The sequence below is a fragment of the Tribolium castaneum genome, chromosome 1, assembly GCF_031307605.1.
Source record: "Tribolium castaneum strain GA2 chromosome 1, icTriCast1.1, whole genome shotgun sequence".
In the NCBI taxonomy this organism is placed as follows: domain Eukaryota; kingdom Metazoa; phylum Arthropoda; class Insecta; order Coleoptera; family Tenebrionidae; genus Tribolium; species Tribolium castaneum.
In genome coordinates this window covers 30,656,475-30,682,575 of record NC_087394.1, presented here as the reverse complement: position 1 = coordinate 30,682,575, position 26,101 = coordinate 30,656,475, and the positions used below count along the sequence as shown (strand labels likewise).

The window sequence follows — 26,101 nt, the reverse complement described above, 5'->3', positions numbered from 1 at the left end:
CTAATAGTTACATAACTTCAACACAAAACTCAAGAAATGAAGAAAACATTAGAAAAAGCCTACGATTGGCTCAAATCGCCCAAGCTAGAATAGATCTGTGAGCAGTTTTTGTTAGTAAACACAGTAGCGTGTTTGTAAGTGTCCATTGTTATATTTGTGTAGCTTTTCGGTCTGTGAAGTGCAAACATAAAATTTATTAAACGAGTCGGTAGGTATGTTATGCGCCTATAATATTTAATAAAATTAAATAAATACATGAATAAAAAAAACGATAAAATGGAATTGCTCATACAGCAATGTTATTGAATTAATAAGCGAGGCGTAAGCCGAGTGTTGTAATTGATGTAATGTTGTATTGCCAAGGATTTCACGTGGTACATATGAAATTTCACCTACTCCTCTAGCATTTTAATAACACGACTGCAAATACAATTTACACAACAATTTGAACTTTTAGGTCGCCGGTAATACATATATTCAAGAACTGTATGTATAAATTCAAATTTATTCGAGACTCTGATGCTCGAACCAACTTTATATTCCGGATTTTGGTTGCTTGTAATCACCATGAGTATCATAGCAAGTTGGTTGAGATACAATAAGTTTCACACCCAATTAATCAATATAAAATATTCTCCGGTTAATAAGTCTTTTAAAAATTTGCCCACTCTAAAATCGTACCCCGTAATAGGCCACTCGTATTTGTTTTTTCCTAGAGGTAAATGTCTATATTAGAATTACAGAATATTAATTAGAAATGTGTAGGTAAATATAAGTCCGAACGTTTGACTGAAGCTTTTGTCGACATCAGTAAAACTCTGGGGCCAATTTTTAAATTAAATTTGGGTGGGTCAGCAATGGTTGTCACACTCGACCCAGACCATACGAGAATTCTGTTTCAAAATGAAGGGACGAGGCCTGAAAGGCCCCCCTTTCCGGCTTTGCTCCACTTTAGGCGGAAAAGATTCAGCAGTGTGGGAGTTGTGCCCGGGAATGGGGAGGAGTGGTACAAGATGAGAAAAGGAGTAACACCTTTATTAAAACTGCAATTGATAGAACCGTACAAAAGGCAACAAGAAGACATTGCTAAGACTTTTGTGGAATATGTAAAAACGCACAGAGACGAAAATTTCGTTTTACGTGATATTTTTTCGCATTTGTTGAAGTTTACAATCGAGGGTAAAATAAAAAACTGAATGGACGCATAAATTTATTTATTTTATCGTTGTAGCGATCTCGATTGTGTCTCCAGGACATCGCTTCCACTGCCTTTTCAGCGATAATTTGGAGACCGAACAAATCATTAAAGCCAGTGTAGACTTTATGGACGGTTTATACGGCACATTAATCGAACCCCCGTTTTGGAAATTATGGAAAACACCATCTTATAAGAAACTTGAATCGTCTCACAACACAATCTACAAGATTTTGGAGCGACATTTGGAACAGATCAAGTTTCAGTTCTCCGAAAACCCTGAATCAGTGAAAGAGTCACAACCCTACATGTACTCCCTTTTCAGCAACGACCAACTTTCATGGGACGATAAAATTATGCTAGCTATGGAGATTTTTCTAGGTGGTATCGATGCTACAGCTACAACTATTTCCTTCACGTTGCACTACTTATCCCAAAATCCTGAAATTCAAAAAATGGCTCGCTCACAAAATACTGATTTTCTAAAAGCTTGTATTAGAGAAACTCTGAGGCTGTCGCCCACAGCTGGTGGCAATTCCAGATTTTTAAGCAATAATACCGTCATCGGGGGCTACTTGATACCTAAAGGGGTAACAAAACAAATGTGGACTAAACGAGATTATTTATTAATTTTTCAGACGCTGCTTTTATCGCTTAACTCAGGGATGGCACGTGATGAAAGATACTTTAAAGATGCGCAAAAGTATCGTCCTCAAAGATTTGTTAGAGCAACGAGGGAAGATTTTCATCGCTATGCCTCGTTGCCTTTTGGTCATGGCCCCAGGATGTGCCCAGGGAAGAGAGTCGCTGAAAATGAGATAGTAATTTTATTGACAGAGGTATGTGTCTGAAATGTGATCAGAAGTGGGCAAAGTGTTTGTTTCAGATCCTGAAAAACTTTGCCTTAGAATCGGCGGGAAGTTCGGACGTGGGCATGGTTTTCCGGATGAACCGGATTCCGGATAAGCCGATAAGTGTAAGATTTGTAGATACAAATCACTAAATATTTATTATTTCATTGTACAACAATACATGTTTTCAAAATTACACTAGTATTAGTCCATTTACATTTCATATTTACATTTTTAAATGTATATTTTTGATATTGTTTATAATTTTGTACAATAAAAATCTGATTAAAGCTTATATGGCTTTAATGCCATACACTTGTTTTAATTTGATATTCATTTAGTGATAACTTTAAGATTCTATTGTCGATGTTTTAATTTACAAATTTTTAAGAATAAGGCAAACATCTAGACAATGTAAATGTTATATCCTAAATAAATAGTACGTAAAATTAACACAAGTTGTGTATTTATGTACTATACATAAATGTATAAACATAAATCAAACCGTGATGAATAATAAATTCATTGACATATATCTCTGCTATTAAGAACCTTAGTCTAGGTAAGTAGATATTTTGCACAAAATTTGGGAATGTTTGCGGATACACCCGACCGTATAGCAACATGTTAATCGAAGACAACTTCTGGTCAGAGTTACCCAGTATACAACAATTTCATTTTAAAATAAACAACACAGAACTATTGTAAGCACTACAAAAGTTCGATATACTATGATATAAAACATGAGGTAAAATAATGGTCCGATGCTAACAGTTACGAAAAACTATTGACAGTGAATCCATAAACATGAAAAAGACATAACAAAAATATTTACGATCACACGTAAAGTAAATCACAGAGCTTTCCGCACGCCGCTATAAAAAAATAAAACAATAATCGCAAAATCGTCGAATTTCCAAAATAAAATTTAATGTACAATTTAACAAACGGAATAAACTGTCTTTGGCAAATAAAAACAATCACTAATAACTTTCCCGAAAAACAAACCGTCGATTAGAGCCAAGGCGGCCTTGTCATGGAATCGTATGGTTGCCTCATACTTAGCGCGGGATGGTACCCGGGCGGGTACGGCCCTGGGGGGCCCAAAAGTCCCTGGTTCAGCACCCCCGCTTGCAGATAGTGCTGGTAGAGCGGCGAGCTGGCATCCATGAGGGGCGCCTGCGCAGACGGCATGAAGTGGCTGCTCAGGGGGTAACTAGGGGGCGTCGCCTGCCGCGCGCCTATGAAGGGGTAACTGGGGGCCTGCCGGGCGGACGACTGGTGCGCCGCCACGCGGGTTTGCTTGTCGGGGGCGTCCGGGGTGGATCTGTGGTGGGCCGCCGTCGCCGCCGCGATGTAGTAGTTGGGGGCGGCGCGGAAGTCCTCCAGGAAGTTGGGATATGCATCTTTGTCACCGTACAGGCCTGAGCCTATGCCCAGCGCTGACGGCGATGGTCCGAAATTGAATGCGCTGCCGGGGACGACGCTCGCTGTCTTCAGCGATATTGCACTTGGTTCCATGGGGGAGGTCGACTTCAAGCCCGCGTACGACTGGAAGCCCTGATTGTTGGCCTGCGCCGGCGGCTCTGACGCGGACGCGGCCTGGGCTGTAATTTCGCAGAAAAAGACGGCTTAACATTTGATCCAAGAAAAAGTTATTTAATTTTGGCGGCCTAGCTTACGAATTTTTTTAATGTTATTCTATGATTTCTTATTCTCATGACCATTTTTGATTCATTAACTACGAAACAAAACAGAAAGCGAAATTAAGATTTAATTCAAAATCATTCAGAATTAGACTCGAATTATTTATTTTGCAATGATACGAACGTCAAGTTAATTGGGAATTAAAATTTAAGTTCGATTAAAACATTCTTAAAACCGGCTCTTAACCTTTATTTTTTATTTTATTCTAGTTTAGTTTTAGGTTTTGTGCAAGTTGAGTTTAACTGCTTGCCCTAATTGCCCATTTTCTAATTTTTTGTAATACTCGTATGTCCCTGAAGACCTTTTTATTAACTCTATTTGGTAATTTTTTGTTCATTTAAATTTTGCGGTAGCAATGAAATTCAAAGACCGATTGTATCAATAATATGCAGAAATTGATACAACAGCAGGTATTTTCAAAATGCGCACCTGTTTTTGCACTCTTCCGCTTCTTGGACTTCTTCTCACTCCCCTGTTGCGCAACATTGGCATTCTTCGCTTCGCCACTCATCGGATTCTGCAATTCCGTCATCTGCCTATTATACATTGAAGAAGTCGGCACTTGCATATTCTGATTATATGACTGTATCATATTGGGCTGATTAAAAATCGGCAGTCCTGACGAGCTCGTACAGATGGGTTTATTAAACATATGGGGCCCTCCTAAGCCCTTATCACCATAATACTGACTTGCTGCTGGTTGCAATCCGGTCAACATCCTCTCGTCATTATTATACCGGTCGACGATATGCGACAAATTCGCTATATTCCCTCTTAAACCTAAAGGTTGGTCCATATCGATGTGAGTATTGTACGTCGGCCTGGGTATCGACACTTCGTTCGACTTGTACGAACTCTGCACGTCTAGAGGCTGCCCTAAACGATTGGGGTTCGAATGCACCGAAGTGTTTGTATAGTTGGTGTGTGCTTGTTGTGGGTTGGAAGTCGCTGCGTTCATGTCGACGTTTTTGTACCCCATATGGGGGCTGGCGTTCGAGTAGTGCAAAACCTCGGATGGTTGTTGTCCTTGGTTGGATACTGGTTGTTGGTCGTTGGATGGGGGTCTCGCATAGCTCAACTCTGACCGACTGTACTGTTGCATACCCCTTGGGAAGTTCACCTCGGGGCCGGAGTACCCCATATTGGTATATTTCCCAATGTCCAGTTTTCGCTCAATGCCTGGGGTCGAGGCCAGACTTCGCGATAGTATATTTAGGGGGTAATTAGACTCGTTACTGTAGTTATTGTACGGATTTGACGGCGTAGAGTAGTTTATAATCGGGGAGGCGAGTTGTTGTTGGGGCGAAACATTGGTCTGGACTGTTAGTGGTTTAGGGTCTGGGATATTTTGATGGATGTAGTGTTTCATGGACTCCTCACGCGCATTCATATGCATGGTGTCAACATTCTGGGTGTTTTGGCCCTCCATGGGTTGGATATTTCGGTTGACTTCCTCGTACCTGTGACTCATCTGGGCCGAGTCTGACTCATTGTATGCCCGTTTCTTGACTGGAAACATCGCACTTTGCACCATCTTCTCGTTCACTTTGTTCTGGTTCTGATCCTCTTGTCGGAACGTCTCTATTGGAGGATGTGGCGACGGTGATTGCACATTATTGGGCGAATTAACATAATTTTGTATATTCTTGGCTTGGTACTGATCCGTTAGTGACTTATTCGTGTCGTAGTAAGATGGAGGGTTCACACTATCCGGATTATAGGGAGGCGTAGGATTCGTGTTGCTATAATTCGGTGTGTGTGAGTAATAGGGCGAGTTGGGATACGTATAAGGCATGTTTTGGGTGGTATTAGGGGTGTAGACGTGTTCAGAGCATTGGGCGTAGGGCGACTGGGGATTGTCTCGGGGGCTGCACGACTTGTCAGGGCTGCTTTTGTTCGAGACCGTGTCTTGGTAGAACCCTACTCTGATTTGTCCGTTGAAGGGAGGATATGGGGCTGCTTTGGGGGAGACGTCCGGACGGGGCGAGGCCATCACTGGCGAGGCCCCAGAGGGCGAACGGTGCATGGGGGATGGGTAGGGGGCCGGGTAGGCCCCAAGTCTTTCGTCGATTCCCACTCTGGGCGAGTCCATGTCTTGGCTGAATGACGAACGCTCCGATATGCTACTTCCAGTACTCACTTTCCTTTGTCTTGGCACGGGTTGGCCGTGAGTGGCCACGGGGCTGTCAGTGCTCGGTGAATGTTCAGGGACTGGAACTTTTGCTTCCTCCTTCGATTTGGGATCAACTTTACTATCGTCAGTTTTCTCGCTTTCTTTTCCTTCCGACTTTTCACTTTTCTTTTGGGATGATTGAATTTTCGGGGCACCGAAAGCTTTAAACCAGGCACTTAAATTTGGAGTTGCTCCACTCATCATACTAGATTCTTCTCGCACGGGAGATTCTTTCTTTACATCTTCCAGTTTGGGTTTAATTTGAGTTTCCTCTTTAATTTCCGTACTGATGCTAAACTTTTCGTCTTTTTTGGTCGCATTTTCGGATTCGTCCTGTTTCGTGTCGTCGACAAACTTGTGCCGTCCGAAACTGTCCAAAACCGAGCCTAAACTCAACTTTGGTGCGTTATCGTCAGTTTTAACGATCAAAGAATTTTTTGTGTCTTTATTCTTTGATAGCGGACCTAGAGGAAACAGTTCGTCTGTTTGTTTCGAACTCTGAACGCTCGAAATCAAATTGCCTTTGCTTTTTCCAGGCTGTAGACGATCTATGGTCCTTTGCACTTCCCGGCGTTTGAGAAATTTCGCCGGATCTCTACTAAATGTTCGTCTCTTTATATCTTTACCAATTCCGTCCTTTTTCGAATTGAATTTTTCGACTTTCTTCCGAGGATCGTTGTCAATCTTATTGACAATATCGAAGTCATCCAAAGGAGGATAACACGGAGAATTACTCGCCGAACTAAATTCCGAATATTTTGGTGTGTCGTCTAACCACTTGTTGATGTCTTTCAGCGTCTGTTCTGTAGCAATTGTCAAAGCATCAATCGACGCATTTTTACAATTTTTCGTGTTTGTTTTCTTCTTCTTATTGTCAGTAGTATGCAAACTCTCCATTGTGCTATTACTATCTTCAAAATCGAGGTCTTTCTTCAAGTGTGGCTTAGTCACTTTATCCTTCTTCTTTCGACTTTTGTCGTCTTTCTTGGACTTTTCCTTGTTTTCTTTAAAGGTATCCAAGTCGAAACGGAACTCGTCGTCGTTCAATTTATTCGAAATTTCACTTTTGGCTTTTAATTTTTCTATAGTTTCTCGAAGCTTGTTATGTTTATCTTTCGGTTTTGATGGCGATGTGACCGGTTTGTCATTTTGTTTCTTTGCTGAAGTATCACATGTGTTTGTGTCGTCTTGCTTCTGCTTCTGTTTACCTTTTCAAATAAAAACGTCAGTATTAAAATGAGTATTTGATTTAAAAAAATTAGAAAATGTCTAAAAATCCTCACCTTTAGGCCCTGAATGGGTGTCCGAGTCCTTATCTTCAAAAGACTTATGTTTTTTTGGGAAAAAATCGAACCTGTTATCGGGACTGGAAGGGACACTTGAGGGCGGAGGACTACTGCTATAACTTCGCCTAAAGGAATCTCGACTAACGCTCCTGCTAGGACTTCTACTTCTCAAGGGACTTGAAAATTTCTCTTTCTTGTGTTTACTATTAGAATTCTTCTTATCTCGTGTGTTTTTCTTAGTGTCGTTTTTATCCTTTTTAGCTACTTTATTTGTTTTCTTAGTGTTTTTGTCTTTTTTATTCGACGATATCTTTTCATCTTCCTCAATAAGCGAATCACAGGAAAGACTCCTTTTACCTAGAGATTCTTCAGAGGGCGAATGCTCCCTCTTTTTATCTGTTTTAGCTGCAAGAGTCGGTTTACGCTTTGATGATTTAGATTCTGGTTTGTTGTTCTTTTTGGTATCTTTTGCGTCCAGATCAGTATTAGGGAATTCAACGGCGATTTCGTCGTCGGATGATGAGATTTGGTCCAAAAATTTCTCAGTTGCTCTTTCAAATACTTTCAACAAATTATCGACCATTTCCGTATATTCTGAAATATGTAACAAGTTAACTAAACTGATAAATTATTGATTATTTTTTTACCATTTTCAACACCGTTATAAAGTCGACAATTGTCCACGATTAACTGGAAATCGTCTCTGAATTTTGCAAAGTTCTTGTAATAACCTGCATCCAGCCTCTCTTCCATTCTTTGCAAATCCATTGGTTTCCGAATAACTGTGTAATAATTGGGTGCGTAATCCTCATCAACAGGATCGGCAAAGGGCCATGCGTCTTCATGATTTTTTACGTAATCTAAGATCTTGTGCATTCCTGTTATTAGATCTTCGTCGGTTTGACGAAACCTAAAATTTGCACTTTACTCCAAAACCGCACATCTTTCTGATAAGAAATTACCATAAAATTACAGGGATTGAAAGGAGCAGGGACATGCATGGAAGAAAACTTTCACAAACCCAAATTTATCTAAAATTTCCACTTATTTGGTAAATTTTAGGTCAACAGGAACTTTGAATAATATGTGCAATGGGAAAAAACAACTTACACTTGAGAAGTTTTTAGTTTTTTCTTGTGTGAGTTGGTAACAGGTTGGATAACAATTTGTCCAGTAGCTGCCGCCAGCGAATTGTTGGTTTGTCGACCAACTGTTGTAGTTGCGGAAGAAGTCGAGGATTTTGAAGTCTCCTCACCTGTTTTCTTCCTTTTTGAGCTCTTCGGCGCAGATGATGCATCTAACAAGTGGTTATAATTAATTATATTTACTGTTCTAATTATCATATTTCAGAATATTCTGATAGGTTATCTGTGTGACTAATGAATCAAAATACCTGAAATATTCTCGGAGATAAGCAATAAAACGCAAATTAAAACAAGACTATAATTTGTAAATTTCCTGGTCTCCTGTTTTAACTAATCATGGGATCATATAGTGTTATTTATAAATACGAATAGTAGTAAGAAATTCATAAATCGGACCATTTTTATTCGAAAAGGTAGATTTTTAAATAAAAGAATATTAGATACATCAATCAATTGTTTAATTAATATTCTTGCGTTTTTTTAAGTTTCAAGGTAAGTTTGTTTTCTTGGTAATTCATTATTTTTAGCTTATAAATAAAGTTTTAATAAAAAAGTCTTAGCTATAGCACCTTGTACATCTCAAGGTTACAATTGATAATTTCGTATTTACCTTTACTGTTAGAGGAACTTGTTGACAATTTTCTTTGTCTTCCTTTGGACTTCTTTTGTCGCGTTTTAGTCCCGCCCATCTCATACCGTACTTCAGAGTCCTCACTTTGGCTATCTTCGCTCTGCTCTTTAAGTCTGTTACTTCTCTCATAAGCTTCTTTTCTCTTGATTTCCAAATCGCGCTTTCTTTGTCTTTCTTCCTCTTCAAGAGGATTGGTTTTCGGCGATTCACACGTTACTTCTTCTTTTTCAGTTGTATTTTCCTGTAATAATCTCTTGTAAAAAAATTAAATAATTAACTTCTTACTACTTTTCTCAAACGTCGAGAAGTGCGTCTCGGTTGATTTTCCAGCAGACGCTTCCTGGCCAGTCTTTCCTTTTCCCGGAACAATCTGGGCAATTCAGGCAAGAAGTTCTCACTTAAAGTACGATGTAACTCTCTTTCACACTTAGCAGTCGATTTTTTAAATTTCTTGTTAAGTTGAAACCAATCGTCTTCAGTGAAACAAATAACCTGCCACACGGATTTCTTCTTATTATTCTTGGTTTTAAAGTCCTCTCTGTACAGTCTAGTACCGTAAAAATACCAGTAAGCAGATTCGTTACTGTCATAACCCAGGGGCTCAACCCTCAAGCTGTCTGCTTCTAAATTTTTCAGCTGGTCAAGCACATCATCAGCATCTAAACGAAAATCACAGAGTGCATGTAAAATGTCCACTTTTGTTCTCAAAGGTAACAATTGGAAATCAACGTCTGTGTTAAATGGGTTGTATTGATCATGTTCCTGACATTTCTGGCGAAAGAGACGTCTCAGGAACATCTGATAATTGAACGTTGAGATTTCATTGTTCGGCAAGCACCCACTGAGAAGCCTCACGATCAGTTCTTGAAGCCAAGAGGTTTCCTCCGTCCCATCAGTCAAGAGAGCCTCCTCCAAATCCTAGATCAAAGCAAAACGAATCAAAACCCGAACGCAGGAATTGTTTGCGTGGTTTTACCTCGATATCAAAATCCAAAAGGTTAAATGCTGTTCGAAACAATGAACAAAAATGTGCAATGCTTGGAACCTCCCACCATGATTGAATATCTGAAACAACGGCCAGAATTAGGGAAAACAGCACTTGAGAAGCCAAATCGGCGAATTTCCGTAAACACACCTAGGATGCTAATGAAAGTTGGAAACATAACCTATACGGTGATCAATACATGTAACGTTGTTAATTCACATTAATCTCGACGAAACTCCCCAAAAAGCCATGAATTAACGAATTTACGACTCGAACGGCGGATAACCAGCCACATTTAGCGCACTATAGGCCTTTGGGTGTCAAAAAGAATGCCATTTCTTCAACAAGCTTTGATAGGCTTCCCCCAAATCTGCGTACTAGTGCAACCTAGCGTCTATTTCTACGTCACTTAACGTCGTCACACTCGGCGTAATTTACCGCAAAATCACCGTAATTCCGCCAATTGCCCGATATTACACAATGTAAACATGCTCCTAACGCATCGCCGAAAATTCCTGACAACTGTCAGAGTCACTTTGAAAATTCGCCTTTTGAAAAACCGGAAGTTATTAGAATAGTGCTGCTTTTACCGCTTCTTATTGTATTTGACGTCGACCAATCACAGCGCAGCATTTTAAATAGGTGAAAGACCTTTGTTTTGTTTGACGCTTTTGACAGCAAATGGTGTGTTTTTTGACAATATATTTTCATAATGGGTTATGAAAGCTGTGTGTTTATATTTATTGAGATGTGTAATTGTAATCTCTGTGATACTAACACCGAATTTAAGTGATAAACTGCGTCGATTTGATGTTTTACTAGTGTAAGGATTCGTACTGCAAAATGTCTTCATCCAGAAACGATTTCCCTTTGGAAGCCCTCAATATACACGGGCCCACCTTCCTCAAACATGCCTTAACTAGTTGCACTGATCCGCTCAAAGCCATTGAAGAGTTTCAGGTACTTTTTGTCATGATTTTATCCATAGATTTGTAAATAAATTCGCTTTCTTATAGGTTACAAACGGGATACTTTTACCCTCATTACGCCCAATGCTTCCATTACTTGATCTACACGGGGTGAGAAGACTGGATTTTCACATGTCAGTTGTAGAGGTAAAGTATTCTCATTAAATATTAATCCCCTCATTAGTGGCAATGTCTGATGGGTTGGACTTTAAAGTTCACTAGAACTGGCATCAATATATTTGATTTTAAACAAACCATACACAGTAATAATGTTCAATAAGTTTCGTCAGTGAAGGGGAAGGCGTATACCTACCCAAAAATAACAAATAAAGAAAATTAAAACTAAACTATGTTACGGTCAATGTGTAAACTTGGCTAATTTGTACACTAGCTGGTTAGTTTGCAAACTAATAGAAAACCCAGTTTCAACTAAAATAGCTAGATAGTTTATAAACTATCCGATTTTTCTTAGTCATTTTTCTATTGTCTATGTATTTATTTTTTTAATAAAAACCACAGATTCAGTTGTTACGCCTGGCTCATATTTTTTAAGAAATCTTTACAAAACAGGGATTTTTCGAGGGATCATTATACCCCACTCTTTCCTAGTTTTCCTTATTTTTAGCATTAAAATCTGGCTCACATTTTAAAAAGGACATAAAAAATAGGGTATTTTTCATAAAAAATCGACGTTTTAATAGCTAAAGTGGGCTTAAAAACAAGTTATTTTTCCATTTTTGTGTTAAAACGACCTCAATGGGTTGATTTTCAAACTCAACAAATTTCAACGACTAAAACCTGAAAATAATCGTCTCATTTTCCTAAAAATTGATGTTTCAGGAAAATCTGAGTTAGAAAAAAGGGTAAAAGTCAAATTCAACGTTGTTTTTAATGTTTTCATAATAATAATTATGAAATTTAAATTAAATGTTGTTTTGAATGTGATTATTACTCGAGTACATCCCGAAAATCAGATGGTATTTAATGTATCATGGTTTTACTTAATAAGAATTATAAAACTGTTTATAATTGCTTTTATGGTGCAAACTGTATGAAAATGCGCTCAGGAGTTGGTCGATAATGTGACTCATTTTTGGTTGGTGTCTTGTTTCGTTCATTACTCCATAATTTACAACTGGATTTATTGATTTTCAATTAAAATGTATTAACACCGTATTTCCTTATTCAATTGTTGTGATTTTTTTCTGATTGCAGTAATTGTACTTTTTTTAAAAACATTTTATTGTTTTTGGCTTTAAACCGCATTGTTACGAACAAAAGTTTTGTAATAAAACGCAATGTTGGTTTACATTCTATTAGATACATAAATAAACGTGTAATCTCACAAAACCAACTTTGGTAGTAAAACGTCAAAACATAAAGTGTTTTATGTGCCCTCATTCAGGTCCAGCGAGATAAGTTTGCCATTCATGTAGACATAAATTCCATTAGTAAAAAATTCCCGAATAAAGTTCCCAACTCGCTGTATTTATTTCCCTTTAATGAAAAAATTACGATGTTGGTTCAGGAACTCCGAGAGAAACTAATCGCACACATCAATGAAATCGGCAAGCAAGAAGGACGCGAAAGGGACAGGAAGCTGAAAGATTTACTCGTAAAGAGTTTCCCTGTGGTCAAAGTGAAGGCTTTAAGGCCGATAGTGATGGCGATTTTGAAAAACACACCACAGATTGACGACAACTATTTGAAAATATTAGTTAGAGATCGGGAACTGTACAACGACACTGACACAGAAGTCAAACGGCAGATCTGGAAGGACAACCAGTCGCTCTTCGGAGATGAGGTCTCGCCTCTCTTGAGTCAGTACATCAGCGAAAAAGAGAACGTGCTGTTCGATCACACCAACATCAGCACCCAGTTCTTCGGGCCTTCCCCCAAGGTGCGGCGCCAAGGGGAAGTCGTCCAGAAGTTGGCACACATGATTGGAAACAGTGTTAAATTGTACGATATGGTGCTCCAGTTTCTTCGCACTTTGTTTTTGCGGACCCGAAACGTGCATTACTGCACTTTGAGGGCCGAATTATTAATGGCCTTACACGATTTGGAAGTTCAGGATATAATTTCGATAGATCCATGCCATAAATTTACGTGGTGCCTTGATGCCTGCATTAGGGAAAAAAATGTCGACATTAAACGCTCAAGGGAGTTGCAAGGGTTTTTGGATAACGTTAAGAGGGGCCAAGAGCAGGTGCTGGGCGATTTATCAATGACTTTATGCGACCCCTACGCCATTAATTTTTTGGCCACGTCGGCCATAAAAATCCTGCATCATCTCATATACGTAGAAGGGATGCCGAGGGTAAATAATGAGAATTTTCGAAACAAAATTATAATTTTTATACGAATATTTTAGGACAATACGATTTTAATTTTGCTCTTGCGAATGTTGGCTTTGGGTCTAAGTGCCTGGGTCATGATCGACTCCCAAGACTTCAAAGAGCCCAAACTGGACAGTCAGGTCGTTACGAAATTTTTGCCGGCCCTAATGTCGCTCATGGTCGACGACCAAGTGCGGCAATTGTCAGGCAAATTGCCCCCAGATGAACGCGAAGCTGCTATCACAGTTATCGAACATTCGGGGCCCTTGCCCGATGCAGTGGAGGCCTACATTCAAGACAGTTCAGTCGCCAGTATTCTCGCCATGTACTACACCCTGAACGTGGCCCGGCTTAAAGACAGGGTGGGGCTGCTGCGAGTCTTGACGGTTTTGGCGAACTGTAAAGACGACCGGGCTTTTGAGGACCCGTTCCTCCACTCTCTCGTACGTGTACACACATTTGTGTTAATTATTTGCAAAGTTGTGGTTTCCGCAGGTCATTTTCCTTATTCATAATCCGGAGGAGTTTCAAGCTGAGGATTTTTGTACTGTTCTCTTCGACGAATTCTTTTTTGCTGGGCTGACGAGGGAGAACGTGACAAGACATTTACTGAAATTGCTGTGGTATGTACATTCCCGACTGCCGGCTAGTCGTTTACACACGCTGATGAAAGCGCTGCAACCGACGCACCAACACAGCGAAAAGGTTCACAATTTGTACGAAACGCTTCAGACTAAGATTAATTCGCAAGAGGAGACTGCTGTACCTCTTGAAATGGATATTGACCTCAACTCGCCTCTAATGAGTGTGCCAACGCCTGCTCCGTATCACCATACGTTATGAAAACAGTGGTATTTTATAATTTTGTAGAGTGTTATTTATAATTTCGTTTATTAAAGACTAACAATGCATTTTCCTATTTTTGGCATTGTACAGCTGCATCGTTTACCAGAGGCAGAATAAATTTACGTGTCAATTTAATATTGCCCTGTCCGAAACACACAATATTCTTACTTTTTACAGAAGTCTCGGTGAGTCGTAAGTCATGTTTACTGTCATTCAAAATCGAGATTAACGTTTTTTTAAACGTGGAATCGGTAGAAAAAACCGCAATGTCTCTTTTAACGTCGCCACTAGCGTCAATCCCAATTAAAACAACACTGGATGTTTTGAATTCACTCGCGAACGCTGCAATAGCGCTATCTGCATCCTCACGACTTAAATATTGCTCAACCAACATTGGTAAACCCGGGATTGGGACACCCTTAACCACTTTTAGGTCTCGGTAGAGTAAATCTTGGCTAGTCAGACTAGACGTATCGTTGTGGATTTTCCACAACACGTTGAACAATTCTTTCCTGGTTTCGGTTGGTTTAAGGATGTTTTCCAAGTAATGTGCAACTTGAAGATCATCCTCGAACGTTTTCCCACTTTCCTTATCAAGTCCGATAGTGTCGTAAATAATTGTAGCTATAAGAATTTTTTAATCAAAGATAAAACTTTCTGGAATTTTTACCATATAAAAGGTGACTCAAGTCATGAAATAAAATTGGCAACTTTGACTCAATAATTTCATTTGTGATCAAAGTGCAACAAGAACCGACTATTTTAATAACGGTCTTTTCCACGTGATCCCCCCGACAAATTTCTTCGGTGTTGATGGTTCTGTGGTCAAAGATTTCTACAACTGTTGGTTCTAGGACTTTATCATGGTTTGATAACACATGGTGGTCCACTAAGCTAGTTGTTACTTTGGTGGTTTTTAAGATATTTGAATAATTGATCTGATCCCTGCAATTAATTAAAGTTAAGGAGACAAAAATGTTTCGATGAATGTTTACTTGTAAACGAGATTTTTGGGATCAATAGCGTATTTTTTCAACAAGTAATTTGTCTCAGTCCTCAAGGGAAAATATCTAGCTTCAACGTTCATCACGGGGATTACTAAATCGTTAGTATTACGTGAATGTATTAAATAAGCAAGGGATAATGCAGAAATTGTGGAGTCCAAGTCACAAGACTCATTCCCAAGCACCAAATGAACGTTTTTGAAAGTTCCAATATTGCTCTACAAAGAAATTATTAAAGAGCGAAATAAACAGGCAATGTACAAACGAGAGCTTGTTTGGCCTTCCTTATAAATTCTAAAAACTGTTCCATTTTATTGAGCACTTATATCACAGCTTTTACCAATTTTGAGGTTAGGTTAACAAAATAAAACACGAAAATAATTAATTTGAATTTATTTGAGTAATTATCAACCTTTGGTGCTTAATCACAATACAATTAACAAAAAAAAGGAACATTTAGCTTGAATCCTTGGGAATGCCAGCTACAATGGAACTCTCAATTCCACAGTGGTCTTCCCCCCTTAGTATCTTGAAGGTTCCATTATCACCCCAATCCGAATTCCAAGAATTGGCAATCAGCCAGTAAGGCGTGCCTTTCTCTGTGCCCCAACCCAGGATTCTGATTGCGTGCCCCCCTAGAGCTTCCCCTTTGACGTGTTGATACACTCCTGAAATATTGCTTTTAGAAACATACTTTTCCAAAAAGATATCACCTTTTTTATAACTGAGCAAGTCTTCATACACTTCAAACGCGCCCTCGACGGGGCCATTAGTCATGATTTCCTTCTGAATTTGCTGGACTTCGCTACTAATAGAATACGCCTCTTTGCCAAAATTCTTGTCCTTCTTGTACGGGACATTGTACCCCTTCTCACACTGCTGTTTGCAGCTTGGTGTCTTGTTGTCGTCGCCGGTGCACGGGGGGCGCGTCCCGTTCACGTGGTGCTCGCAAGGGGCGATCTCGTAGGGTCTGCAGCCCTGGTTCGAGCCAAAGCTGCCCCCCGAGACAATCCCCTTGTTGACCCAGTAATGCCACGCGGCCCCTGGGAAGCCCCCGTTGCAGCCCATGCCGCACGAGTAGCAGCATGACACCAAGTCGTCGGCTGAGAGCCTCACGTTAACGGCGCCTTTTGAGTGGATGCATACGCGATCAGACATCGCCTCCACGGCCCCAAAAGCCTGGAAAAAATTGTGAGAATTGTCCAGTTTTGCGTTTATCGCTTACCCAACATGACCCGCATGATCCTTGATCTCTGATCTCGCGGATTGTGGGACAATTGGGCCACTGCTTGCGTGCATCGAAATCGTCGGGAATTTCCATGGCGTCTAAAAGGTGTCTTTTCACCGAGGGCATGTGGTATTTGCTGTTGGGGGGAACACCCATGAGGCGGCGGATGTAGGACATGGGCACATTTTCGGCAAAGTTGGGGCCAGCTTTCCACGTGGACTGTTTTTCGTTTATTTGTTGGATGAATTCCTTTGATAAGGGGTGCACAGCGACTGAGAGAGATGCTGCTGTGCAAATTATGGTGAGGATTGGTAGGGTCCTCATTTTAATTATTTAATCCTGCAGAAACAAAAAAATTGAGTTTTTTTATAATAAATTAAAAGACTACTCACTGACTACTGATGTTTTTTCCTAGTACTCGTATTACACGATAAACATTTATCAACTGTGAAGTCTGTTTACAGAATTATGTGTTTATTTGTTCGCATATGTATTTATCTTTTATATTGACTCAACAATCACAAGATTGGAGAGTGGTGTGAAATTATTACTAACAATAACAAATCATTGTTTTGCTCATAGACACCATCTCTGGATGAATCTACAAAATACTTTTATTATTGATTAAAGTTTACTTCACACATGTGTTAGTAGATAGAGGACTTTGAATTCCGGTTTACTCATTTTTTAATAACTAGAGGAAACCCAAATAAGTAATGAATGAAGTTTACCTATTTTTGAAAAAATAAAATCGAAAGAAAGATTTGGGGCTTCCCCACAAAGATGCATTGGTTTAAAGATCACTCTTTGAAAGGTTTCAGTGTTTATTCTTATTTATGGTGAAAATGATTGTGGAGAATAATAATGTAAAAAATAGCTTTATTTTGGAGTAAAAAAATCTTAAATAATCTTATAATTTGCTGTTTCATTTTTAAGAAAAATGTTATTTATTGAATCACAAGTATGGCCATTATTTTTCTCTGATTTTTTTGTGATTTCATCAGATTTTCTCTAATTTTTTTAAATTATTTTTTTCCAACTTCTAACAGAAAAGACGGTATTGAGCAAATTTTTTAATTATCTTTATCACCTTGTTTTGTAATTCTTAAGAATTACACAATTTGAGAAGATAGATTCAGATCTTATCTGAAACACAAGTACCTTGTTTGTGACTAAATGATTGGATCAAACATTTTAATTACATTGTTGTAATCCTCATTTAAATATTTTGGCATGTAATGAAGCGATCATTATGGTGGATGCGCCAGGATAATGACATTGTTCTTTTTAAGTTTGTAAAAGTTTAGGATAACAAAAGTAAACTCACGTTGTTATTTTGTTGTGTTTATATACATTTTTTTCTTAATTAGAAAACAAGTTACAGAATGACTGTAACTAAGAATAATCAAACGTTATCTGTCGTAACCAATAAATTAAAAAAATATGTAATTTATTGTTAATTTTTATTTCTAATTGTGATTGTGGTTATTATATCACACGAAATGACGCAAGATTAAGTTCAACGACATCTTTATTTAAAAATCAGAATTGCACTAAATAAAATATGTTCAAAGTTTAGGCAATACTGCATACGGATTGTTTTCAATCCCACATTCATTTTTGCCTCTTAATATTTTGAAAAATCCATGTTCACCCCAACTACTGCCCCAGGAATTAGCAATGAGCCAGTAGTCTTGTTCTTTTTCAGTGCCCCATCCCACTATTTTAACAATATGATTACCGGTATAATTTCCACTCACGTGGTGGTAAACTCCTATAAACATTTATTTGAAATAATTTGATTTGATTTAATCACGAACTTACCAGACCCGTAATTATAAAAATCTTGGTACACTTTAAAACTTACAATAATAGGTCCATTGGTCATAATCTCGTACTGAATGTTGCTAACTCCAGCATCAACAATGTAATCTTTGCTGCCATAGTGCTTATCTGAACTGTAACTAGTTGGATAGCCTTTGCGACAACTTTTGGTGCATGAAGGAGTCACGCCTTTGTCGTGAGCATCTGCAGTATACGGCCTGCAACCCTACACAAAATCATAATTGTTTGTGCAAACAAGTGAAATTTACTTCATTTGAGTTTAAATCTCCACCAGAAACGACTCCTTGTTTAATATAAAAGTCGAACGCAGCCATCATGTATCCTCCGCTACAGCTCCCACAAGCTGTACAACAAGAAAGAAGATCTTCCGCCGAAAAGAAAAATTTCTTTGCTCCTGACGAATGAATACATATTCGGTCAGACATCGTCTCCACCGCTGCAAATGCCTGTAAAAATAAACCGCTTTATCTACACTATTAAAAAAAAATAAAACTTACCCAGCAAGACCCACAAGACCCTTGATCCCGAATTCTGTTCAGGGAGTCACACTTTGGCCACTTTTTCCTGGCATCGAAAGTCTTTGGGATATCTTGAGGGTTGAAATTGTGCTTGATTTTTTCGGGCATGTAATTGGGATCGGGATGAAGTCCGAGAAACCCGTTCAGTTTGTAGAGATACTCATTAGTGGTGTTTTCGGGGAAATTTCGACGAGCGACCCAATGCGATTGCTTTTGGTTGATCGAATCGATAAAATCTTGTGATTGGATGTCAATTTCTGCTCTTGAAACAGAAATTGAGGCAAGCAACAAGAAAATCAAAAAGTACATTTTCGAAAACTTTGTTATGACCGAAAAAAAATAAAACGCTCAATTTATATAGCTTTGATTTTACTATCACGTCCTTTAATCAAAGATTTAATTAAAGGATTATCATTAAATCTAATGATAACAGTTGTGAAACGGAAATTTTATCTTTAAAACATTGCGTGATTTTGACCCATTTTACCGCAGTATTTTCATTAGGTAATTTGATGGCCCAATTATTCTCTAAATTGGGAATAATAAACGGAGTGCCTACAAAGTTTGGATTCCTTTTATATTGTCTCTCATTTTACGAGTAAATACTTAACTAAAATGCCGACGGCATAAAAATATTTAATTAATTTATGCTAATTAATTAAGTATTTCTGTGTAGTCCAAACTGTTAAAAACGTCTCATGCTAAATTGAGGACTGAACCGTTCTTTCTTTGCCGTTAACGGTTGCTGTAAAATATTTCAATTAAACTTTATCGCATCAATAAAATCAAACAAAAGCCACTCTTAAAATCAGATGAGGAAAATGTCTGCAAAAATTACTTGACTTAAGAAGTAAACTTAATGAGTATACACCGCGAAAACAAATTATTTTTAGCGAAATGGGGGTTCTAAAGCTTTTACCAGATTTTAGAACAAGTGAGAGGAAAACAACAAAAATTATTTTCAGAGAAGGTACACTGACGTCAATAAAAGTATTAGTAAAAAAATGTAATACCCACCAGTGTGATTTAAATAAAGTTTTCGCTTCATTAGCGTGTTCCAAGTATTTATAGTTAGTTACGAGTAGTTGAAAAAAAACTAAAAACCTACACCTTAACACATTGTAATAAAAATCAGAATTGCTGCTAAAATTTTATGGGCTTATTCGGTACAAAGTTGCAACATACATATTCATTATTTACAATTCGGGAATTCCGGCAACAATACTGCCTTCAATTCCGCATTCGTTGGACCCTCGCAAGATTTTGAAATAGCCTTTATCTCCCCAGTCTTCGTTCCAGGAATTTGCAACCAGCCAATAAGGAGTATCATTTTCAACACCCCAGCCCAAAATTTTAATAGCGTGACCTCCGGCATACTCTCCTTCCAAGTGTTGGTAAACACCTGAAAACTCCAGTTATTATCTATTCAATTATAGATAAAGACCCACCGCTCTTGTAACTAAGAAAATCTTCATAGACACTAAAGCTAGCCTCAACTGGCCCATTGGTCATAATTTCAGTTTGGATTTGTTTGGGATAAGGATCAATACCATAGTTAGATCCGTGTGTCAAATCATTTTGGTACGTGAGTGAAGATCCACTATCACACTCTTTTTTGCAATCCGGAGTTGGCTTTGTGGGCCCACAGGGGGGCAAATCACCGTCAACATGGTGCTCACAAGGAGCGAAAGAATAAGCTTTGCATCCCTAAAAAGCTAATATTTTCAAAAAAAAATTGTGTCTAAATTGTTACATTAGTGTCTTCGTAGTTTCCCCCAGTCACAATCCCATTGACAGTCCAGTGAAGCCAGGCCATTGCGGGCATTCCCCCGTTACACCCCATCCCACAAATTGTGCAGCAGTCCAGTGGATCCTCAGCTGAGATGTTGACTTTGACGGTGGCGTTCGAATGGATGCAGATTCTGTCACTCATTGCTTCCACAGCTCCAAAAGCCCAACAAGACCCACAAGTCGACTGGTCGCGAATGTTTCCAATAATGGGGGCGCAATCGGGCCAGGCTTCTCTGGCATCGAACGAATCGGGGATCTCTTGGGCGTTTATGGAGTGGATTTTTTTCGGTAGTTTTGGGGTGTTTTCTGTTTCAGGCAGGACACCGAGGAGTTGTTTAATGTGCGAGATTGGGGTGTCAATATCGAAGTTTCTTCCCGCTTTCCACGTGGATTTTCGGCTGTTGATACGGTTTATGAAGTCGTCTGAGAGAGGGTGGAGGTGGACACCTCCGTAGACTAGGGCCACAGTGGCCAAAACCACGGCAAAGTGCAGAAAGTACTTCATCGTAAAAAATTGAAAACTAATTGTAAAATTGCTAAATGAGATCATTTATACGTTCGGACTGATTTGATGTGAACGTAGATAGTCTTTGTGTTTCCAGATGACTTTTCTTGTCACTTTGAACAATGTTATCATTAGTATATCGAGTGTTTGAATAAAGTGTTTGGACCAAACCTTCAGATAAATAAATTGGTGTTATTGTTGCAGTTGTTTGTTTGTTTGCCCTTTGTTACGTCCTTTTATTGTATAATAATTGTATTGTTCAAGTGAGAGAAGGTACAATAAAATTAATGTCTATGCGGGAAATAAAAAAAAACGAGTTGAAAAACGACTTGGAATAATTTGGCCTAAGGTGGCTGAAAATTGAAAATTCTCGTATAGTTAAAAATTAATTAATTAAGAAACTGTTTCTGAAAATCATACGCTGAGGGCTACAGCTACAAACGAATAAAATACTGTAGCTTGGTTTTTAGCTAGCTATTCTATAATGGTTAACTATTTTTTAGTTCTAAATACAAGTTATTTCAGCAAGAACTTGGTTTCGTAGAGTTTAATGAAAATAACTATCAATTCTAAATATCTTAATTTTTTACAAATATTTATTAGAAGGTTTTGTTTTTTTATACACATAGAATTAACAGAACTAATTTTTTTTTCTTAAGTATAGAGTTTAAAGCTATCTATTATCAACAGTTTAGTTTACTAATTTTTTAAATTGGAATTTTGAGATTTTCCGTTTTTTGGCGCTTATTTTTTGCATAAGCCAGAGTATAAGAAAAAATGCCTAATAGAGTTGTTTGTATTTGCATTTGAGAAAAGATATGAATACAAGGCCTCTTGCCTGTTATGGAAAGTTCTCTGGAGCTAAATACAGGGTGTTTTACATCATCTTAGGGTAAGATGCAATGCATATACCAATACGAACTCGATTAGAAATTTTGAAAAATTGGATAGTCTTTTCTAGTGTGTGTTCTCTTTCAAAAAACTGAAATATTTTTAGTTAGTGATAAAAATAGGAAAACTAAAATCATAATCATGTCGCCTCTTGATAGAACAAACGATAATTATTTCTGAGAAAAAGCTTTTTACTACTATTATTAATGAATTAGTGATTAGTTTAACAACTACTGTCATGGGTTTCCAAAAATTAAATAAATAATTGTGTATTTTTTTGTATACTTTGGTGCGTACATTTGGCGGAAGCCTGGTAAAGTTTTGTGAAACATTTTATACATCCGTGACTTCAGTAGACTGTCTCTACTGTGACTTTATTCCTATGAGAAAGTTTAAAAAACTTATAGATTTTTTGTAATTCTCTAAGTTTAAAAATAATTATTGATGTTAAATTGTATTATCATATAACATGTGTACGGTATTTTTTTATTTACAGAAATTTCAACAATTTTTTTAGATGAATTATTCGTACACGAAACATTTTATTCATTTCTTTCAGTTTCAGTTTCAGAATTTAGCATTTGAATGCACTAGATACTCTCTGTTTTCAAACTACAGTCATCTTTACCAAATGATTATTTTAAATAAGGTTAAATTAGTTATTGATGATTGAAACTATTATATATTTTATTAGCTATTAATTTTTTAAAGTGCATACATCATTTATAACAATTAACTTTGAGAGAAAATGCGGTGTTGCTATTTCTATTGTCTTGGAATGAATATTATGTGCAGATATTTTTTAATTTGATAACAAAATTAAACTTTTTTTGTAGGTACGTGAATATTGTTAAATAGTAATAAAATAGAAATAAAACATTTGTGTACTATTAAAAAATTATTTTATTTATTCTTTTTCATTCAAAACTTATGGTGTTGCTATTTCTATTGTCTTAGAATAAATATTATGTGCATATATTTTTAAATATGATAATAAAATTACACTTTTTTGTAGGCTTGTGAATATTGTTAAATGTTAATAAGAAAGAAATAAAACATTCGAGTACTGTTTGAAAATTATTTTTTTATTTTTTACATCCAAAACTTATACAACTGGAATTCCGCCGATAATATCGCTCTCAATCCCACATTCGTTTTGTCCTCTCAAAATTTTGAAGTATCCCTTGTCGCCCCAGTCCTCATTCCACGAGTTAGCGGCCAACCAGTACGGCGTACCGTCTTCCACACCCCATCCCAAAATCTTAATAGCGTGTCCACCGGCATAATTACCGGTGGTTTGTTGGTAGACCCCACTTTTGTAGTTGAGGAAATCTTCATACACGTCAAAATCGGCCTCAACAGGTCCGTTTGTCATAATTTCGGTTTGAATTTGAGATTCATCAGATGAGGTTTGGTACGCAGACCCTTTTCTCAGATCAGACTTGTACTCGATATCAACACCGGCGTCACACTCTTTCTTGCATTGGGGGGTTGGGACAATGTCTCCACACGCAGGCAAGTCGCCTTCGGTGTGGTGTTCGCAAGGGGGGACGGTGTAAGCTTTGCAACCCTAAAAGATCATGTAATTTAGATTAGGAAACAAGGGTTGTAATATAATTTACGTCTTTAGTCTCGTATTTGCCACCAGTTACAATTCCGGTTTCTGCCCAGTAAGCCCAAGCTTCGGCAGGCCATCCACCGTTGCAACCGTCTCCGCATTCGTAGCAGCAAGTGTTCAAGTCCTCGGTGGAGATACTGACTTTGACGGTGGCGTTTGAGTGAATGCAGATGCGGTCGCTCATGGCTTCGGCGGCGCCAAAGGCCTGCAATGTGGCTGTTGATTAAGCGTTTTATTAAACACATTGTTGGATCATACCCAGCAGGAACCACAAGAGGCTTGATCTCTGATATCGCCAATGATGGAAGCGCACTCTGGCCAGGCTTCCCTGGCGTCGAAAGACTCCGGAATGGCGTTAACGTCGACTGAGTGCACTTTCAGTTCTAGTTGGCGGGCATTTGCCTTCTTGGGAAGAACTCCAAGAAGTTTTTTGATGTTGGCAAGGGGGGTGTGGATGTCAAAGTTTCTTCCAGCTTTCCATGTGGTTTTCTTGCTGTTGATGGCGTTGATGAATTCGTCTGAAAGGGGGTGCGGGTTCAGCCCTCCGTAAGAGAGGGCGATGGTTGCGAGAACAACAGCACAAAGCAAGACGCACTTCATCTACAAAATTTTTAATTAAAGTGTTTCATTAGTTTGATTTTTTACGTACTTTTTCAAAAGAAAACCCAGAAGGAACTGATGCCACATCTTGGTTAGGTGCTTTTATATCAAGAAAATTTTCATATAATGGGAAAAGGTCCACACGTCTGGGATTAAACAATGTTATCTGCTTGAGGTGGTTTTAACGGAAATAAGCCACTTGAGCTGATAACCAATTTTGAGAGTGAGACGTTATTTTCATCTTCTGATTGAAGATAATCATTCCGTGACCAAAAATTTTGATTATCTGCTTTTGATCATATTTTTCACGCCATTATTTAAGCAGATTTTTACAATTCAATTGTCTGAAATTTTCCAAAAATTGGTCATACTTAGACGACTGATATTTTTCGTTGAATGTGAGCCTCAACTTTCTATCAAGTTTTTTGGTTTGAGTGAAGAAAGTTTGGTACAGTAGTCTAGTTGACACCAATCCAGGGCAGATAAATGAAATTTAAGGCTAAAAAATAATAAGTAACACCGACTTGTGAATGGGAAAAAATTTTTGCTTTTCTCCTTCCCTAATACGCCTAATACCGCTATGCAATTTATAAGTAACAATTTTTTTTCATTAATTATTATTATAAGGACAAGAGATCTTGGAAAGTAATGCACATATTTTAATCAAGCTTTAATAATAAACTGATTCATATTTTTTATCTTTATTTAAAACGTTTTGTTATGGACTTATTAGCCTCCAAAAGTTAGTTCAAAAATACAAATTATACCTTTTATCTTTGAAACCACTTATCCAAATTTTAGAAAATTTGATACACAGTAGTTATCACACTAGCTAATCATTTAATAGTGCAAATTTTGAGCTTGAAGAACAATGTTAAAGAAGGATCCAAGCACAAATTAATTTGGCTTTTTTGTTACTAGAGTTTGTCTCTTGTTATTGTTATTGTCAAACGTTTTTAAACTCTATTAAGAACAATTTTTTTCCTTATGCCTGTCCATTTTACAAATGAGTAACCTTTTTATAACTAAGTTTCATTTCACTTTGAAAAAGTACTGGTTTTATTGGCAAAAGAATACAATACAAAATAAAAATACAACAATATTTGCGTTTTTGACATTTTTGAAATCAAAGCCTTTTAAAATACTCTGAAGTTTGTACAGCATCTTTTTGCTTTTTACTGTTTTATAAGAAAGCGGTATACATCTTCCAAAAGTGTGTGAGAATAAGAAAACACGTAACTAACGTCACAAGACAAAAAAAATCTAAATCTAGTGGGTTTTCAAATTCTAGTAATACCAAAACCAAACTGACTTTTGCCACAAAATTATAAAACAATTTATGTCATAAAGGCCATAGCAGCCCCCTTTAAGAATATTCAACAACCATACAATTTGTACTGTTAAATGATTATTGTCTATATATCGACAATACCAGATTTTATAAAAAAAAATAATAAGTAGTTTTAAAGATAAAAAGTAAATTTTTTTTGGGATAACTTTTGGAGGCCATAAAATAACTTAAAAAAAATATAAAAATTGTAAATCAGTTTATTTTTAATACTTAGCACTTATCCTTTAGCTTATTATTATTTTGCCTACCAAATTTTAATTCAATACGTAGCATTAATACCTGAGTTACTTTACATTCATTTACTTAACAATTTTATTAGTGTCCATTTTTTAAATACGTTTTTGTTTTCCGGCTGAATATACTTTGAGAAATGAGTAAAATTAAAGAATTTATTAAATTTTGTTTGCTAATAATAAAAATATTAGAAGAATAATGGGGTACAGCAGCTTACAAAATTTTGAAATACACATTTTTATGCTAAGAGAGCTTTAAGGTTTTTACCCTGTTGATTTTTTCCCAATATGTTTTTTTTTTCGAAAATCAAAAATTAAAACTCTTAAAACAACTTTTGACAGCTGATAATAAAATGATAAGCAACTTAATTTGTAATAATTATCTTTTTTT

At 37.5% G+C, this 26,101-nt stretch overlaps 7 protein-coding genes across 10 annotated transcripts; 2 read left to right on the top strand and 5 right to left on the bottom strand.

Annotated features, from left to right (window-relative positions):
* Window positions 1–23: 23 nt before the first annotated feature.
* Window positions 24–2,357, top strand: LOC662956 (cytochrome P450 CYP12A2). 2 transcript variants are annotated; one of them, XM_008192713.3, is made up of 6 exons: window positions 24–208; window positions 458–718; window positions 766–1,179; window positions 1,232–1,785; window positions 1,834–2,034; window positions 2,082–2,357. In XM_008192713.3, exons 2-6 carry the CDS (start codon window positions 520–522, stop codon window positions 2,196–2,198), a joined length of 1,485 nt encoding a protein of 494 aa, XP_008190935.1. In that variant the 5' UTR covers window positions 24–208; window positions 458–519; the 3' UTR covers window positions 2,199–2,357. The 2 variants fall into 2 exon arrangements, with proteins under 2 accessions (XP_008190935.1, XP_008190936.1); XM_008192714.3 differs by having other exon boundaries at window positions 24–212.
* Window positions 2,186–10,501, bottom strand: dikar. The gene is made up of 9 exons (XM_008192715.3): window positions 10,124–10,501; window positions 9,965–10,053; window positions 9,277–9,906; window positions 8,968–9,229; window positions 8,323–8,509; window positions 7,860–8,122; window positions 7,210–7,806; window positions 4,183–7,134; window positions 2,186–3,653 (listed from the first exon to the last, which is right to left on the bottom strand). Exons 1-9 carry the CDS (start codon window positions 10,149–10,151, stop codon window positions 3,061–3,063), a joined length of 5,601 nt encoding a protein of 1,866 aa, XP_008190937.1. The 5' UTR covers window positions 10,152–10,501; the 3' UTR covers window positions 2,186–3,060.
* Window positions 10,502–10,646: 145 nt separating this feature from the next.
* Window positions 10,647–14,191, top strand: NELF-B. Its single transcript, XM_969077.4, has 5 exons — window positions 10,647–10,933; window positions 10,990–11,088; window positions 12,470–13,261; window positions 13,316–13,723; window positions 13,776–14,191. Exons 1-5 carry the CDS (start codon window positions 10,817–10,819, stop codon window positions 14,121–14,123), a joined length of 1,764 nt encoding a protein of 587 aa, XP_974170.1. The 5' UTR covers window positions 10,647–10,816; the 3' UTR covers window positions 14,124–14,191.
* On the bottom strand, window positions 13,276–15,497 carry pn (prune). The gene is made up of 4 exons (XM_969099.4): window positions 15,396–15,497; window positions 15,122–15,348; window positions 14,797–15,071; window positions 13,276–14,750 (listed from the first exon to the last, which is right to left on the bottom strand). The coding sequence occupies exons 1-4, from the start codon at window positions 15,438–15,440 to the stop codon at window positions 14,197–14,199; spliced, it is 1,101 nt and encodes a 366-aa protein (XP_974192.1). The 5' UTR covers window positions 15,441–15,497; the 3' UTR covers window positions 13,276–14,196.
* An 11-nt stretch (window positions 15,498–15,508) lies between these two features.
* Window positions 15,509–16,907, bottom strand: LOC663066 (cathepsin B precursor). Of its 2 annotated transcripts, none has more exons than XM_008192716.3 (4): window positions 16,751–16,907; window positions 16,356–16,697; window positions 15,844–16,309; window positions 15,509–15,798 (listed from the first exon to the last, which is right to left on the bottom strand). In XM_008192716.3, exons 2-4 carry the CDS (start codon window positions 16,680–16,682, stop codon window positions 15,587–15,589), a joined length of 1,005 nt encoding a protein of 334 aa, XP_008190938.1. In that variant the 5' UTR covers window positions 16,683–16,697; window positions 16,751–16,907; the 3' UTR covers window positions 15,509–15,586. The 2 variants fall into 2 exon arrangements, with proteins under 2 accessions (XP_008190938.1, XP_974220.1); XM_969127.4 differs by having other exon boundaries at window positions 16,755–16,906.
* Window positions 16,908–17,871: 964 nt separating this feature from the next.
* On the bottom strand, window positions 17,872–19,061 carry LOC663090 (cathepsin B precursor). The gene is made up of 4 exons (XM_969151.5): window positions 18,701–19,061; window positions 18,452–18,649; window positions 18,183–18,408; window positions 17,872–18,132 (listed from the first exon to the last, which is right to left on the bottom strand). Exons 1-4 carry the CDS (start codon window positions 19,028–19,030, stop codon window positions 17,927–17,929), a joined length of 960 nt encoding a protein of 319 aa, XP_974244.1. The 5' UTR covers window positions 19,031–19,061; the 3' UTR covers window positions 17,872–17,926.
* Window positions 19,062–19,858: 797 nt separating this feature from the next.
* Window positions 19,859–24,329, bottom strand: LOC663117 (cathepsin B precursor). Of its 2 annotated transcripts, XM_064358908.1 has the most exons (7): window positions 24,176–24,329; window positions 23,785–24,126; window positions 23,531–23,731; window positions 23,016–23,478; window positions 20,475–21,061; window positions 20,170–20,428; window positions 19,859–20,123 (listed from the first exon to the last, which is right to left on the bottom strand). In XM_064358908.1, the coding sequence occupies exons 2-7, from the start codon at window positions 24,124–24,126 to the stop codon at window positions 19,918–19,920; spliced, it is 2,058 nt and encodes a 685-aa protein (XP_064214978.1). In that variant the 5' UTR covers window positions 24,176–24,329; the 3' UTR covers window positions 19,859–19,917. The 2 variants fall into 2 exon arrangements, with proteins under 2 accessions (XP_064214978.1, NP_001164205.1); NM_001170734.1 differs by lacking the exons at window positions 23,016–23,478; window positions 23,531–23,731; window positions 23,785–24,126; window positions 24,176–24,329 and having other exon boundaries at window positions 19,918–20,123; window positions 20,475–21,017.
* Window positions 24,330–26,101: the final 1,772 nt, after the last annotated feature.

Excerpts from the sequence above, each read along its gene's own strand:
- LOC662956 (XM_008192713.3), top strand. The coding sequence starts at position 520 with ATGCTCGAACCAACTTTATATTCCGGATTTTGGTTGCTTGTAATCACC. Across the intron at positions 1,786-1,833 it reads GCTACTTGATACCTAAAGGG|ACGCTGCTTTTATCGCTTAA; the intron begins GTAACAAAACAA and ends TTAATTTTTCAG. Across the intron at positions 2,035-2,081 it reads TAGTAATTTTATTGACAGAG|ATCCTGAAAAACTTTGCCTT; the intron begins GTATGTGTCTGA and ends TGTTTGTTTCAG.
- dikar (XM_008192715.3), bottom strand. The coding sequence starts at position 10,151 with ATGTTTCCAACTTTCATTAGCATCCTAG. Across the intron at positions 7,807-7,859 it reads TTATAACGGTGTTGAAAATG|AATATACGGAAATGGTCGAT; the intron begins GTAAAAAAATAA and ends TACATATTTCAG. Across the intron at positions 7,135-7,209 it reads CACCCATTCAGGGCCTAAAG|GTAAACAGAAGCAGAAGCAA; the intron begins GTGAGGATTTTT and ends TTATTTGAAAAG.
- NELF-B (XM_969077.4), top strand. The coding sequence starts at position 10,817 with ATGTCTTCATCCAGAAACGATTTCCCTTTGGAAGCCCTCAATATACAC. Across the intron at positions 10,934-10,989 it reads AAGCCATTGAAGAGTTTCAG|GTTACAAACGGGATACTTTT; the intron begins GTACTTTTTGTC and ends GCTTTCTTATAG. Across the intron at positions 11,089-12,469 it reads TTCACATGTCAGTTGTAGAG|GAACTCCGAGAGAAACTAAT; the intron begins GTAAAGTATTCT and ends ATGTTGGTTCAG.
- pn (XM_969099.4), bottom strand. The coding sequence starts at position 15,440 with ATGGAACAGTTTTTAGAATTTATAAGGAAGGCCAAACAAGCTCTC. Across the intron at positions 15,349-15,395 it reads GGAAGGCCAAACAAGCTCTC|AGCAATATTGGAACTTTCAA; the intron begins GTTTGTACATTG and ends ATTTCTTTGTAG. Across the intron at positions 15,072-15,121 it reads CCCAAAAATCTCGTTTACAA|GGATCAGATCAATTATTCAA; the intron begins GTAAACATTCAT and ends AATTAATTGCAG.
- LOC663066 (XM_008192716.3), bottom strand. The coding sequence starts at position 16,682 with ATGAGGACCCTACCAATCCTCACCATAATTTGCACAGCAGCATCTCTC. Across the intron at positions 16,310-16,355 it reads GATCATGCGGGTCATGTTGG|GCTTTTGGGGCCGTGGAGGC; the intron begins GTAAGCGATAAA and ends AATTTTTTCCAG. Across the intron at positions 15,799-15,843 it reads CTTGCTCAGTTATAAAAAAG|GAGTGTATCAACACGTCAAA; the intron begins GTGATATCTTTT and ends GCAATATTTCAG.
- LOC663090 (XM_969151.5), bottom strand. The coding sequence starts at position 19,030 with ATGTACTTTTTGATTTTCTTGTTGCTTGCCTCAATTTCTGTTTCAAGA. Across the intron at positions 18,650-18,700 it reads GGTCTTGTGGGTCTTGCTGG|GCATTTGCAGCGGTGGAGAC; the intron begins GTAAGTTTTATT and ends TTATTTTTACAG. Across the intron at positions 18,409-18,451 it reads GAGATTTAAACTCAAATGAA|GGTTGCAGGCCGTATACTGC; the intron begins GTAAATTTCACT and ends GATTTTGTGTAG.
- LOC663117 (XM_064358908.1), bottom strand. The coding sequence starts at position 24,126 with ATGAAGTGCGTCTTGCTTTGTGCTGTTGTTCTCGCAACCATCGCCCTC. Across the intron at positions 23,732-23,784 it reads CCTCTTGTGGTTCCTGCTGG|GCCTTTGGCGCCGCCGAAGC; the intron begins GTATGATCCAAC and ends GCCACATTGCAG. Across the intron at positions 21,062-23,015 it reads CGGCGGAATTCCAGTTGTAT|TGATCTCATTTAGCAATTTT; the intron begins AAGTTTTGGATG and ends CGAACGTATAAA.